Source organism: Sinocyclocheilus grahami, unplaced genomic scaffold, assembly GCF_001515645.1.
Source record: "Sinocyclocheilus grahami isolate Dianchi unplaced genomic scaffold, SAMN03320097.WGS_v1.1 scaffold245.1, whole genome shotgun sequence".
NCBI lineage: Eukaryota > Metazoa > Chordata > Actinopteri > Cypriniformes > Cyprinidae > Sinocyclocheilus > Sinocyclocheilus grahami.
The window spans coordinates 218,065-232,019 of record NW_015505424.1 but is presented as its reverse complement, the minus strand read 5'-3'; the positions used below and the strand labels follow the sequence as shown (position 1 = coordinate 232,019).

The following is a 13,955-nucleotide window of genomic DNA, read 5'->3' as shown; positions in this document are numbered from 1 at the left end:
GCAAGTGCTTCGAACATTCTGGACGGCAGCCAACGTGGGTCCACCCCTATTCACCAAGCTCACTTCAAATGCGCTGGCCACCTGCCAGAAACGTTTTTCCCCTTAAAAAAAGAATAAAAACTAAAATATATAAACATTTGAACTGTTTTGAAAGCGTACACTTAGCACAAAGGGCTAAGACATATAATTATGGATATGAAGAGATACATTCAGCGCTGGGTTTTGTAACCGCGGGGAGCGGACGATATGACTAAGGCCTGGGCCTTCACTAGGGGATACAGGGCTAAAGGCACCTATTAATGCCATCCAGTCGCCTTTACTGGGCAAAAAGGAGGGTTTGTGAAAAAAATTATAATAATCTCCTGTTCAAGTTTTTCCCCTTAAAAAAAGAATAAAAACTAAAATATATAAACATTTGAACTGTTTTGAAAGCGTACACTTAGCACAAAGGGCTAAGACATATAATTATGGATATGAAGAGATACATTCAGCGCTGGGTTTTGTAACCGCGGGGAGCGGACGATATGACTAAGGCCTGGGCCTTCACGAGGGGATACAGGGCTAAAGGCACCTATTAATGCCATCCAGTCGCCTTTACTGGGCAAAAAGGAGGGTTTGTGAAAAAAATTATAATAATCTCCTGTTCAGTTATAGGATTTTCCCAATAATTATTCTCTGAAAAACTCCAAAAGAATTGGAGATGAAAAGGAACGTTGAGATCCAAGGAAAACATCATGCAAACTATGGCCATAAACACATTGTTCTTGCACCTGCGTGTAAAGGCCGCTCGCCCTTAGCAACCGCCCGTGTTTTGGTTCAAGCACAATTTTTTGGACGCAGGTTTCCTAGAAGGCTAATGAAATGCATACAACAAAAATAATCTATGCAGAGGAGAGGTCACGTCATGTCAGATTAGCTTAGAACAGCTGTCTTGGTCTCCAAGGAACGACCAACACGGAAAACCCACAAGGTCACTGAGAGGGATTTGGACTGATTGGAACCACAGTTCTTAAGTGTTTGCTTATATTACAGACACATAGGATGAAAGATCAAATGAAAACGTCAAAACAGTTGGGCTAATATGTGACGAGACAGCTAATTGTTGTTCGAAAGGTGGTCTTATGCAAGACACAACTTAAAAAGTAGACATAGCTATGCTTATTAAGTCATAAACATTATGTAAATCCTTTTCTCTTAGCTTGTGTTTCTCAATGTTCTCCTGCTCTTATGGTTGGTCTCCTTTCTCTAGGGAATTGAACTTCAATGACCTTCAGGAGTTCCCCGTGGCCATTCGCACACTCGCCAAACTTCAGGAACTGTAAGTAACTGAGACTAACTTACCCAGCATACATATGTCAGTGTGCTTCCTTTAAAGTGGAGAGCTTGGCCTGGCCTCGTGCTCCTTGTAAATCCCGCTTAGTCCCTAGAATGGGGTTCTCAAGCACAAGTCTCCCGAAAAAAGCAGATGCTTGGAGATGAGTGCTTAAGTCCTTCCTTCTCAAGTATCCTAAAGTGTTTTTGCCTGTGGGACTGCCTCCTGACAGGTGTTTCTGTAAGATACTAAGGATGTTTACATGGGCAAATGTGAATTGACGCAAACAAATGGCTCACACGTGTGCTTATTGGAGTTTGAGCTTTGCCTGAGATAAAATGCAACTGGACTCGATTGTCCAAGGTGATGAATTTATTTTCGGCACCCAAAAAGGACCTTATAACCTTGTTTATTTTACACGCGTAATTATTTTAGACTGTTTAGAATTTTCGGATTACAATTTGCTGGCAACATGTGTGCCATAAATATATATAAAATATATATATATATATATATATATATATATATACACACACATATATATGTTTCTCCTCCCTCTATTAGCAAATATGTACATTCTTACTGAACAAAAAAGGACAACACAAATGTACAAGGTGTAGTTGTATATATTTATCATTTTATATGTTGAATATAAAAAAAATTATGCTAACAAGTTTAGATTTCATTTGACAATGTGTTTAAAATACTTGCTAAAATTTAAAAAAAAAAAATCAGAATAACAGACTTTTAGCAAGTGAACTCTATCACACTCAACCCCGTTAGAAAAAACATTAAAGTATGTCAAAGGGTGTCATTTAGTCTATAGAATAGTATATATTTTTTGCCAAATAAAGTGCTTTTGCTTTCGCCAAGAAACACACAGCGTCTCCCTGACATGCTGCTTCAACACTAACTGCGGTTACTGAAACCACGCCTTCTTTCTTTGCGTGAACACTTGGGCGCATTATGCTAATATTTCCACCTAGTGAGGTAGATATGTGGGGGCGTGTTAGAACGAGCCGTTTTAGGGGGGCATGGCAGAGTCTTAACTTTGATAAAGAATATCTCTTTGGTTTTGAGACTTTAGTCTTCGCAACTTCAGGGATCTTATCTATGCACAATCAGCTTGTAACACTCCAAAGAGAAAGGAAAACTTGAAACCGCATCATATGACCCCTTTAAAGAATGTAAATATATCAAAATGGAACAGGCACTCGTTTTGTATGATCTATCCGATTTCTAACAAAATATGTCTTTTTCTTCTCTGTTCAGTCATTTCTACGAGAATCCCATTCAGTTTGTTGGCAGATCAGCATTTCAGTTCTTGCCAAAGTTACACACGCTGTAAGTACAAAAGTCTATGTGTGAAATGATAACACACACATGATTAAACAGAGCAGTTTGGCTTCCGATAAGGCACCTCTAAAATACCAGTTGGCAAATGTGTATAATTTCCATTTCATCATCGCTTTCAATTTGATGAATACTGTAATCTCGCTTGCCTCTCTCATAAGCCACGTCTCTCATAAGTAAACATTGAACTAGTAATTTGTCTCCAAAAAAACAGCACGATTCAATTATAACCTCATAAATGCCAGAATATGAGATTTAGCATTTCACAAAACTAATAAAAAGTCATTCATCTCTCTCCAATTACACAGAGTGCATAAGAATGCAGAGGGTCTGTTCATCCTTCATTACTTTGATATGAAGTCTACCGTCTTCCGTTGTTGATTTTGGGTAGTGTTGCGAGTGTAATCAAAATGATGGAATCAAGTGGAATAATATTGCCTCTATGATAGAGCGCTAAGTGTGTACGGTAACAGTAGACATCCCTGTGGTTTTGCTGGACGGCATCTTCATTAGCAGAACAAGCCTCACTAATGAGTTATCTAATCTCGTTTTAGCTCTTTGAACGGGGCCACTGAGATCCGAGAGTTTCCAGATTTGAAAGGAACCACCAGCCTGCAAGTTCTGTGAGTCTGAGATCAAATGTCCCCATTTCACGCAGGATCAGTTTCACTTAAGAGACTTCCAGAAGTTCTTCCCACCGTTGAGGACAAAGGAATAACCGTTGACAAAATAGAGATGCTTTTACTGAACTTCTCACCATGTCAGCGGGTCTTGTACAAGGTTAAAAAAATGCACAGGCACACTGAACCGAGCACTTATGTTTACTGGTGAATGATCAGGGAAATCATTGCATCTTTGTTTATAGAGCTTGGATAGATGGAAGTATATTTAAATTTTTTTATGAAAAAAACCGAGAAGAACCACCAGCCTGCAAGTTCTGTGAGTCTGAGATCAAATGTCCCCATTTCACGCAGGATCAGTTTCACTTAAGAGACTTCCAGAAGTTCTTCCCACCGTTGAGGACAAAGGAATAACCGTTGACAAAATAGAGATGCTTTTACTGAACTTCTCACCATGTCAGCGGGTCTTGTACAAGGTTAAAAAAAAATGCACAGGCATACTGAACCGAGCACTTATGTTTACTGGTGAATGATCAGGGAAATCATTGCATCTTTGTTTATAGAGCTTGGATAGATGGAAGTATATTTAAATTTTTTTATGAAAAAAACCGAGAGAGAAAAAACTACACTGCGCCTTGTATTTACCTACAGGTCTGAAATGCACTGAAAATATACTTTTTGACACAATTTTAATGAGATTTGTCTTATTTCCATTAAAAAATGTCATATATTTTGAGAATCTTTAATGTTGTATTTACATTAGCAAACCTTGTTTTAGGGATACATCTCAGTTTCTTCATGTTTTAAAGTCATTTATTGCAGTGCATGCACATTCATTTAATTACCTTATTTTTCATTCACTGTTTCTCTCTCCTGTTTGGCACGCACTCATTCAGTGTAAACTCTCCTCTTTGATTTTCTCTCAGTACGCTGACCCGAGCTGGACTGACCGGCCTGCCATTTGATCTCTGCCACCTGCTGCCTAAATTAAGAGTGCTGTGAGTTTCCAAACACAAATACGCACCTGCGACACACAAACACATTTGAAAGCTCATCTCTAAACGATTCCTAAAGATCCGAGCTGGCAAAGGGAGTTGAAATTCACCCTGAGGGATAGCCTGATGTAGCCTAACTTTCAAGGAGCTCCGCTTCAGCAGGTGGACATTTAGCCAACTTTACTAATTTTTTTTTTATCAGTTGTGCCATGCTTGTGCAAACAATTAAAAAAGTCGTTGGATTAATTTTTAGATCAAGCACATTTTACCTTTTGCTTTGCCTTTATGCACTCGGTTTAAGATGGATAAGAGAAACCACTTTCAGGTGGACAAGTTTAGTTAGAGAAACCCCTGCAGGACGAGTGAAACTTTAAGTAACTGTTAAATGCAGAATTAGACCTCTGGGGAAAGTAGCTGCTTAACATGCCATTCTTTTTCTATATATTCACTTATTCTCTCTCCAAGGTTTCTTCTTGCATAAACACTTTAATACACTAATTAGGTACAAATAAAGACTACAAAAACACTTGCAATTAGGAGGGCAAATTATAATGTAATTATAAATAACATTAAGAAATGTATACATACGTTTGTTCAAAAACAGTATAAGGGAGAGATAGTACATGTGTAGAAAAATGGGAGAATTGTAACCCTCATTTGAGATCATGCTAATTTGAGCTAAAGATGCAAAATCCTACCATTGTCAGATTTTTAACATGTTATTGAAACTTCACCTTTACAAACAGTTTGGTCATTTTACATTCAAATAGACTCTATGAGGACTCACTTGCCTCAATGGGACTTAATGGGTAATGCTTAGCATTATCATTGAGGCTCACTGTGTAAGTCTATAATTTATCTGTGTAATGATCGTTTCGTGAAAAATGTTTACACTTTAAGCCGGCATAGAAGAGGAAGTATTCTAAGGGGATGTTTACACAACACCATTTTCAACTAAAGACGGAACTCGGCCATTCATTTTATCATTAAGGGCCTGAAAATGCAAACTTTTGAAAACGATACCGTTATCATCTGTGTGTAAACTACGAAAACACGAATTTGTGAAAACGGTGGTCATGCACATGCATATTAGGGGTTCAATCTATAGGTATGTACAGTACGCAAGCGTGCAGTGTTATCTTTACAAAGTAGCATCGCCAACTACTGGCCTGGCATGAATAATACAGTGTTTTTAGCTATTTTCACGGTGTGAACGGGGATTGTTTTGACAACATTGTTATCTGTATGCAAAACTTTTTTTAAAATGCAAAGGAAAAACATTTTTAGTGCATTGTTGTCATGTAAACGTACCCTTACAACAAAATGTATTATTCACTTTGCATATTTCCATATTTATTCATGCTTTTTCAGATAAAGAAGTCTTGTCTTGTTGAGAATGTTTTACGCAGTCTTTACTGTCAGCACTCTTCATGAATCTTGCATTTATAGACAGTCCTAATCTATATGTGTTTGTTTTCAGGGAGCTGTCGCACAATGCCATCGAAGAGCTGCCGAGTTTCTACCACTGTGCCTCTCTTCAAGAGATGTGAGTTCAGGCGTCTCTCTCTCTCTCTCTCTCTCTCAACAGGAATAGAGTAATATCGCTAACATATCTATGATAACTCTAAGAGCCCTAAATAACCCACATAGTACTTGACAAATGACAGTCATTACTGTAGCAATGCATCAGTGTCCATATTTGGGAAGATTTCAAGTATGTTCATGGTTGCCATGTATTATGTCTGCCACAGTGTGAGTGTGAGTGTGATGCAGTAATACCATTTTTTTTTTTTGACTCGGCAGTGGCCTGCAGCATAATCTGATCAAACAGATTGAGATGAACACATTCCAACAGCTCAGCTCTCTGCGCTCACTGTGAGTACTGTACACATGCTCATCTTCTGCTGGCCGTAAGTGTTACACTGAAAAAGCCTCTATTTGGCATTTTTCTAACGTAATACACACTTTCATTTCAAATCATATTAGCAGAACCATTTGAGTGAACAATTTAATTGTCAGAACCCCCTTTTGCTTTAATGACAGAAGCATTGAGCATTTGAAAAATCAAGTTCACATAATCAATTATTGACTTTGATTACTGACCTAAGAATAATTAAATGAATCTTAAATATTTATATTCAGCATTAACCTTTTCAAAATGTAACATTTAATTTTTTTATTTACATTTTCAATGTAAGAGAGAGAGAGATCATTTTTGGGAATATTGATATCTTGGCAAGAGCATGCACTGTTTTTAATTGACATATATATATTTGTTATTTTTTTGTTTGTTTTGTTTTTAAGTATTGGCTCACCAATACCTCCCCCTAGCGGCCAAGACAGTCTACACAACCAAAATCTTGCGCAACCAAAAGCCAGAAAATCACATTTTAAATAATAATTTGAGAGCAAGACTGCTTTCAGATGTCAAATCTTGAGAATAATAAAAACTTTCATATTGGCTGTCAAGACTTAAAAAAATAAAATAAAATAAATCATTACAGGGATCTAAGCTGGAACAGGATCAACACCATCCACCCTGATGCATTTTCCTCTCTTCAGTCACTCATTAAACTGTGAGTATAATGAATGCAAATCAGTGCCAGTGCATGAAGATAAAAATCACACACCTCAGAGTCTAGATGTCTGTGTAATTGTTCAAAAACTGTTATTTAACTGACTTGGCGCAACCATCCCATTTGCACAAACACAGAGATTCCATGATGCACATTTTGGAGTTTCTGTCATCTGTGCAATGCTTTGGTTGGCTCAAAGTGAAAAGACTGCGGTTGTAATCACAGTTAAGAGCTCTGCACAGTGGTGAAGATGTGAGTTGTCAGTCACAGGTGATTAAATGCAAGCAGCATTAGGTGAAGAATGTGATGAATGAATGAGGAAGACTGATAAAGAGTGACAGAGTGTGGCTGATAAATGTGTGCAGCGGTGAATGAGTAGAGCATCATACTGCAACAGTTACAGACCTTGTGCAAATTCAATAGCAAACAATGTGCATGGAAAAGGCAAATCACTGGTAGAGAAGTCAAAACCAGCAATATTTGTTGACTGTACTGGGCTCGATACAAGTACAGCTCCATCACAGCGTCAATGGCATGCTGTTGATTACCACAGAAAATAATTTTGACTCGTCCCTCAGTTGTAAAAAAACAAGCAACAATAATTTTCTGCAGAATTAAACAGCATGCCACAGATGCTGTCAATAGAGATTAACTTGTATTGAACCTGGAACATGTAGAGTTTTATTTAAACTGACTCGTTCTAGTTTTCATCAGGGTTAACAGTTCAAGGCCTGTGTGCCAAAACATGTCGGTTTAAATACAACTTTCTCCAATCAACAAGTGCCATTGGATTTACACTCCATTAAAATGCTTTAAAGGCATCTTCATTGCAAAATACTGATATAAAAAAATTATAATAATTGTAGTGGCCACAAAAGGTTTTTGGACCTAAAAATGTTTGAATTCCAAAATATTAAATCAAGTTGCATTTATTTTATATTTAAAAATGGAAATATATTGGATATATTGCCAGATGTCGGTGTATAACATTTATAGTCAATGTGATGAACTGCACATGTGGTTCTTCTGGTAGAACACCTCTGTGAACTTGATGAGAACTGACTTCATACATCCACTAAAATCACTAACACGCCAGCTGATTACAAGTAACTACAAAAATGTAATGGTTAACTTCATTGTGATGGTTGCCTTTTTAACCACAGCATGTCTGATGGGGTAACTAATTTCACTTTAATAGATGCTAGAACCTCTTCATTTCCAACAGAAGATCCCCAAAGCACAATGTTGGCAAATGTTTAAACAAAATTATGTGATGGTACAATATGGGACATTTTAAGTTGGTACTTCAAGAGTAGCTTCATCTGCAGGTGATTTTTTTTTTTTACACATGATGATCCAAATGTATCTCCTATCTCAATCCAGAGATCTCACTGGGAACCGATTGAGCAGTCTCCCGCTCACTGGGCTAACAAGCCTTACTCATCTTAAACTGAAAGGAAATATGGCACTCTCGCGTTCCTTCAGAGAAGAGGACTTCCCCAACATAAGGTACATTTGTGGTAGCCAATAACCCCACAAAGTCAATCAACTCCGCCATCCTCATAGGCACATGATATCTCATAACAACAGATTAGCTAGACTTAAAACACTTTCATGTTAAACCATCAAAGAAAATTCACAAGTATTTGTGGTTATTAATTCCCACAACACAAATGCCTTGAATAGCTTAAAAACACATGAAGTTTTTATTTTGTTTTCAGAGAAACGTTCAACTGTTTATAGTTTTTTACTGTTTAAGATCATTTGTTGCCCAAGGAACATTCTGTTCATCGGTACAAGTAAACGGTTTCTGTTTGTTAAGTTTCCTAGAATATCTGGCTCAATGCAAGATCATCTGACAGGCAGAAACATTATTTCAAGATACCCCAGTATTCGTAAAACAGAGAGGCTGTTATAAATATCCAGTCTCGAATCATCAGCAGCTCAGGGCTTTGGAGACGCTCTAAAACTTCAGTCTTAAGAACTTGAGTGATTTGATTAGCACCTCAAAAAATGGGAGGTTTCAAGCATTACCATTCCCCAAAAACAACCGATTAAGCAAAAGCAAATGAAAGGGAATCACAAGTTTCAACAGTGACCCAAATACATATAAAAAGTCCTTGCGGTTAGATGTCTTGCTAGTTTACTTCATGCATCATTTGCAGATTGATGAATCATTCTTTCTCTGATTTTTTTCCCCCTCTGAAATGGGATCTTTTATAGTTTCCTCAAAATGATGCAATATGTACTTGTTTTTAATGCTCAAACTTCATTTGGCAAGCCAGAAGAAATAATTGATGTAAACATAAAATATGTGGTATAAAGATAATGGTGGAACATATTAAATTATTTTTATTTTAGTTTTATACATTGTGTCACTGTTGTTGAAACAGGGTCATTGAGATGCCATATGCCTATCAGTGCTGTGTTTTTGGAGCCTGCAAAGGCAAAGGTTACAAAGCAGCCAGCCAGTGGGAAGAACAGATGGGCAGTGAAGAGGAAGATGTCCAGAAGAAAGCTCTGTCCCTGTTCCCCATTCACACCGACACCAACTGTAAGTCGTGCAACTTCACTAGGCCATCTCACAGATCAGGATAACATTATGCAACTTTTTTGTAACTTTGAAAAAAAGTTGCTTTACCATTTGCTAAATATTACAATTGCCTTTAACTTACCAATGTTATAACATGGTATTCTTTGGAGTACACCTACCTATCAAAAGTTGACCAATGGTCTAAACCAGGGGTATCCAGTCCTGCTCCAGGAGGGCCACTGACCTGTAGCTTTTAACTCCAAGCCCAATTAAACACACCTGAACCAACTAATCAAGATCTTTCTCGGCATATTAGAAGCTTCAAGGCAAGTGTGCTGAGGCAAGTTGGAGCTAAACTCTGCAGGACAGTGGCCCTCTAGAGCCAAGTTTGGACACCCCTGGTCCAAACATTGGACCGATGGAGTACCAAGTAAATCAGGGGATCTCAGCCCTGGCCCTGACGGTCCACTTTCCTACAGAGGTTAGCTCCAACCTTGACCAAACTCACCTCAACTTTCTTGAAATCCTAAAGACCTTGATTAGCTTGTTCAGTTTGAACAGGGTTGCAGCAAAACTAGCCAGAAGTTTGAGGACCCCTGATTTTAATACTATTGCACTGAAGAGAACAGGTAGACTCCCTGAGGTGGTCATACAAACAGCTAGAAGAAACCAGTTGGTTAGGCTGAAATTATTGGGGCAAGTTTCCAAACTACAATACTGAATTGTAGCAAGTCACTCAAGTTTGTACAGTAAACCTTTTATCAGAGTCCATGTAGCCAAAAAATGAAAACATTGGCCCTACACGAACACGTACATCATATGAAAGGAACATAAAAGCAGCACTTGTAGCGGTTTTCCACAGTTTGTGTGTGTGCGTGTGTCTATTTTTATCTGCTCGCTTCTATCTGCCAGTCTCTTCATCTTTAATTAGCACAGTAGAAACATGTCAGGGCCTTTACAGTAACCGCAGGTATTTGACAGATGAAATAAAATGTGTCTTTTCTCCATGCATTCCTTGATGCGATCTGATCAGGTTTCAGACTTGACAGGGGCTCTCCGTAATTACACTCCATGGGAAATTAGATAAACATTAACAATTCAAGGTCCAAAACATACCATTTGGCGTATCGGAAAATAACAAAACCAGAATGTGATCAAAGCCTGATGATTGATTGCACACTGAAGGAGAAATGGAAAGTTGCAACTGAGATGTGTACGGTGTTGAGTGGTGCTAAAGCCCTTAGATAAATTAATCCGTTCCAGCAGACTAGATGTCCATAACATGGTGATTTATCTTCTGAGTGCATCATGTCATCTTGAAGAAGACTGAAGACTGTTTCATCATACTGGTGTACATGCACAAACCAAAGGTGTCTCATGCTTTTCTTGTGTTCACTTGCAGATGACCTTGACTTAGAGGAATTCCAGTTAGCTATTGAAGAGTCCAAACTGCAAACCAGCATACAGTGTACCCCCATCCCAGGTAAATTCAACCAGCAGCAGATCTGAACTCAAGGTCATGCATATGCCATCAAGACTGTAAAGGCCTGTTCACATCAAGTACAAACGAACTAAACAGCAAGCAAACAGTTTTCACACCAAAACTATGCATGCTTCTCCAATTCTCCACCAAACACTTCACCCTAGCGTTATTGTATTACGCTCTGATGAAACTTCAAGTGTTGCAGTTTCCAGAAACACTAAAAAAATAAAAATAACAAAGAAAGAATGCTGGTTTTAGCTATAACCTAATACTTATAAAACAGCTATTCTGGTTAGATTTTTTTGATGGGTCACTTTTCTCTTTGCATTTTAATAGGACCACTAAAGTGGGAAAAAAAAGTACTAGAATGCAATATTTACAACTTTTTTTTAATGTGCTTCAGTACATTTAAAGTAGTCAAATGTATTTTTATGTATTAAAAAATACTCAAGAGAAAATATTTTAAGGCAAGGAAAATGTGGTCTATTATCTTTCTCTGTTTTAATATTCTATATCAACAATATATTCGCAAAGTATTTTTGCGGCAAAATAATTTACTATCTCCCCATTTCTGCCATGTTCTGAAAAAGTTCACAAAAAAGTGTGCTTCATTCGTAAAAATTTAAACTTTGTTATTTTGTTGTGCATTTGATCCATACTAAAATTCAGTCTTGGTGTGAATAGGCCTCAAGGTGATGTGTTCTTTCTGCTTAAATTCTAATTTATAATTTCACCCCTTCAGGTCCATTTAAACCATGTGATAACCTGTTTGACAGTTGGGTGGTACGGCTTGGCATGTGGCTCATCTCTTTGGTCTCGCTGATGGGAAACAGCCTTCTCCTCATGACAGTCTTTGCATCCCCCAGCTATCTCTCCCCTGTTAAGTTCATCATCGGCACCATCAGTGGCACCAACCTGCTTACAGGCCTGTGTACTGGCACCATGGCATTGGTTGATGCCCGGACATTTGGAGAGTTCGCCCTGCATGGCGCTCAATGGGAAATGGGTACAGGCTGCCAAGCAACAGGTTTTCTTTCAGTTCTAGCCTCGGAGGGCTCCATACTCTTCCTGACCTTGGCTGCAGTGCAGTGCAGCGTATCCGTGTCGTGCGCTCGAGCCTACAGTAAGTCGCCCTCTCTGGGAAGCGTGCGAGCCGCAGCAGTGGCATGCTTGGCACTTTCGTTGGCAGTCGCCACTTTGCCACTTATTGGAGTCGGGGAGTACGGGGTAACTCCGCTTTGCATGCCATCACCACTGCCAGATGGCGAACCTTCCACATTGGGATTCATGGTCGCTCTGATAATGATGAACTCCCTGTGTTTCCTGGTGATCACCGGAACTTACATTAAACTGTACTGGGAACTGATGAAGGGAGACTTTGACAGCATTTGGGATTGCGCCATGATCAAGCACGTGGCCTGGCTTATCTTTACCAACTGCCTGCTCTACTGCCCCGTGGCCTTCCTCACCTTCTCCTCCCTTCTGGGACTCTTTCCTGTGAGCGAGGAGGTTGTCAAATCAGTCGTCCTGGTGCTTCTGCCTCTTCCTGCAAGCATCAACCCCTTGCTCTACCTCCTCTTTAATCCGCACTTCCGTGAAGATGCACGTCTGCTTTTGAGCAGAGCTCACCTCCATCATGACCGCAACCTGGATTCCTTCATCTCTGTTGACACAGAGAAAAGCTCCTATGACTCCACTCAAGCCTTGGTGTCCTTTGCCGCTGAAGCAGATGCAGCGTATGAGAGTTCATCGGCACCAAACTCGGAGACAGTTGTCCGGTTTTCTTGCCCACCCTCAGTGCCTCTCATCCCATGCCAGATGCAGATGAAACCCTCAACAGAAAGGGATAACGTTGCAGATAATCTGGTCAGGTCAACACCAGGACTCACTGTCAAAGATCAGGAGCACCTTAGGAGCAGTGGACTGGACACTCATAATGGAACCTCCTTCTCTGGAGTATACCACTCCCCACATCCCGCATTTTAAGTCTTCTCTTAAACTCTAAAGTTTTTAAGGACCCTTTGAGCACAAGAAGTCATGAGCCCACATATGAACTGACCGCTAAAATCTTCAGAGCTAATGAACAATGAATTTGGGAATACAGTCCCAACTGCTACATGGCATTCTTAAAGAAAAGCCTAATCACATTTTTGTGACACAATCGTGTGGGCCCTTAAGTAATTTAAGCAACAATCATGTTCAAAAACAAATCTGCATTTATTTTTTGCAACTTGTTTGTGTAATTAGGTTTAAATTAATGTTTTGGGTTTAATATCATCTCCATCCATGGAATATTGATGATTTTCACATAAAACTTTTTTTTTTTTTTACTCAACCCTCCATTTAAACAAAAAACTAAAAGTCATGCATTATGTACATACAATGGACGCCTATGGGGCAAAGTACTGCACCGGCATTACAATTCAAATTCACACTGCATCTACAAAACAGTGTCAAACAAAGACAAATCCAATGACAGACATTCTGTTGGTAATGCATAACCAGAAACGAATCCACCAAAAGTGGTCTCACATCTCATGAGCATTGCATTTCATTGTTTTGAATATGGGACATTCCTTTAATTAGGAAATATCACAGGAGTTGTGCATCTAAATATTTCAATGTGAAAAATGTCTCTACAACAAGCTAAATTCTTATGTACTCAAACTTTTATGCACTCATTTCCAAGTGTGTATATATCAAAGTCAATGAATTATTTGTTTCGTTAATTATTTGCAAGTCATCACTAGCTTACTTGCCCCTAGTGAATAAACAAAAAAGTATGGGAAGGTAAATACCGATGTATATTGTCAAATAATATTTAGTGTATTGAAAAACGAAAAGAAAAAAAAAACATATTGCCAGAAACATACTCTCTGCAAGTACACAAAAGGCTTGGTCATCGCTCTGCAAGCGCCAGTTCATGATGTATATATTTAGCATGCATTGTGGCAGTAAGAAACCGTGAGGGGTGGCAGAGATACCTTCAAGTGTTTGTTCCATTAATTCAGGTAGCTGGCTATAAACATGTTGACAACTAATTTTAACTAATTGACTTCTTCAAACTGTTGCTCCACCATGAC

At 38.8% G+C, this 13,955-nt stretch overlaps 1 protein-coding gene across 1 annotated transcript in view; it reads left to right on the top strand.

Moving 5' to 3' along the window:
• LOC107598119 (leucine-rich repeat-containing G-protein coupled receptor 6) overlaps window positions 1-13,715 on the top strand; it is a 90,336-nt gene extending 76,621 nt beyond the window's left edge. The window contains 11 exon segments of the mRNA XM_016289385.1: window positions 1,250-1,360; window positions 2,585-2,656; window positions 3,220-3,288; window positions 4,212-4,283; window positions 5,761-5,826; window positions 6,084-6,155; window positions 6,785-6,856; window positions 8,240-8,365; window positions 9,250-9,410; window positions 10,792-10,872; window positions 11,615-13,715. Of these exon segments, the coding sequence (XP_016144871.1) occupies window positions 1,250-1,360; window positions 2,585-2,656; window positions 3,220-3,288; window positions 4,212-4,283; window positions 5,761-5,826; window positions 6,084-6,155; window positions 6,785-6,856; window positions 8,240-8,365; window positions 9,250-9,410; window positions 10,792-10,872; window positions 11,615-12,858 (2,146 nt within the window). The 3' untranslated portion in view covers window positions 12,859-13,715.
• The last annotated feature ends 240 nt before the right edge of the window (window positions 13,716-13,955 follow it).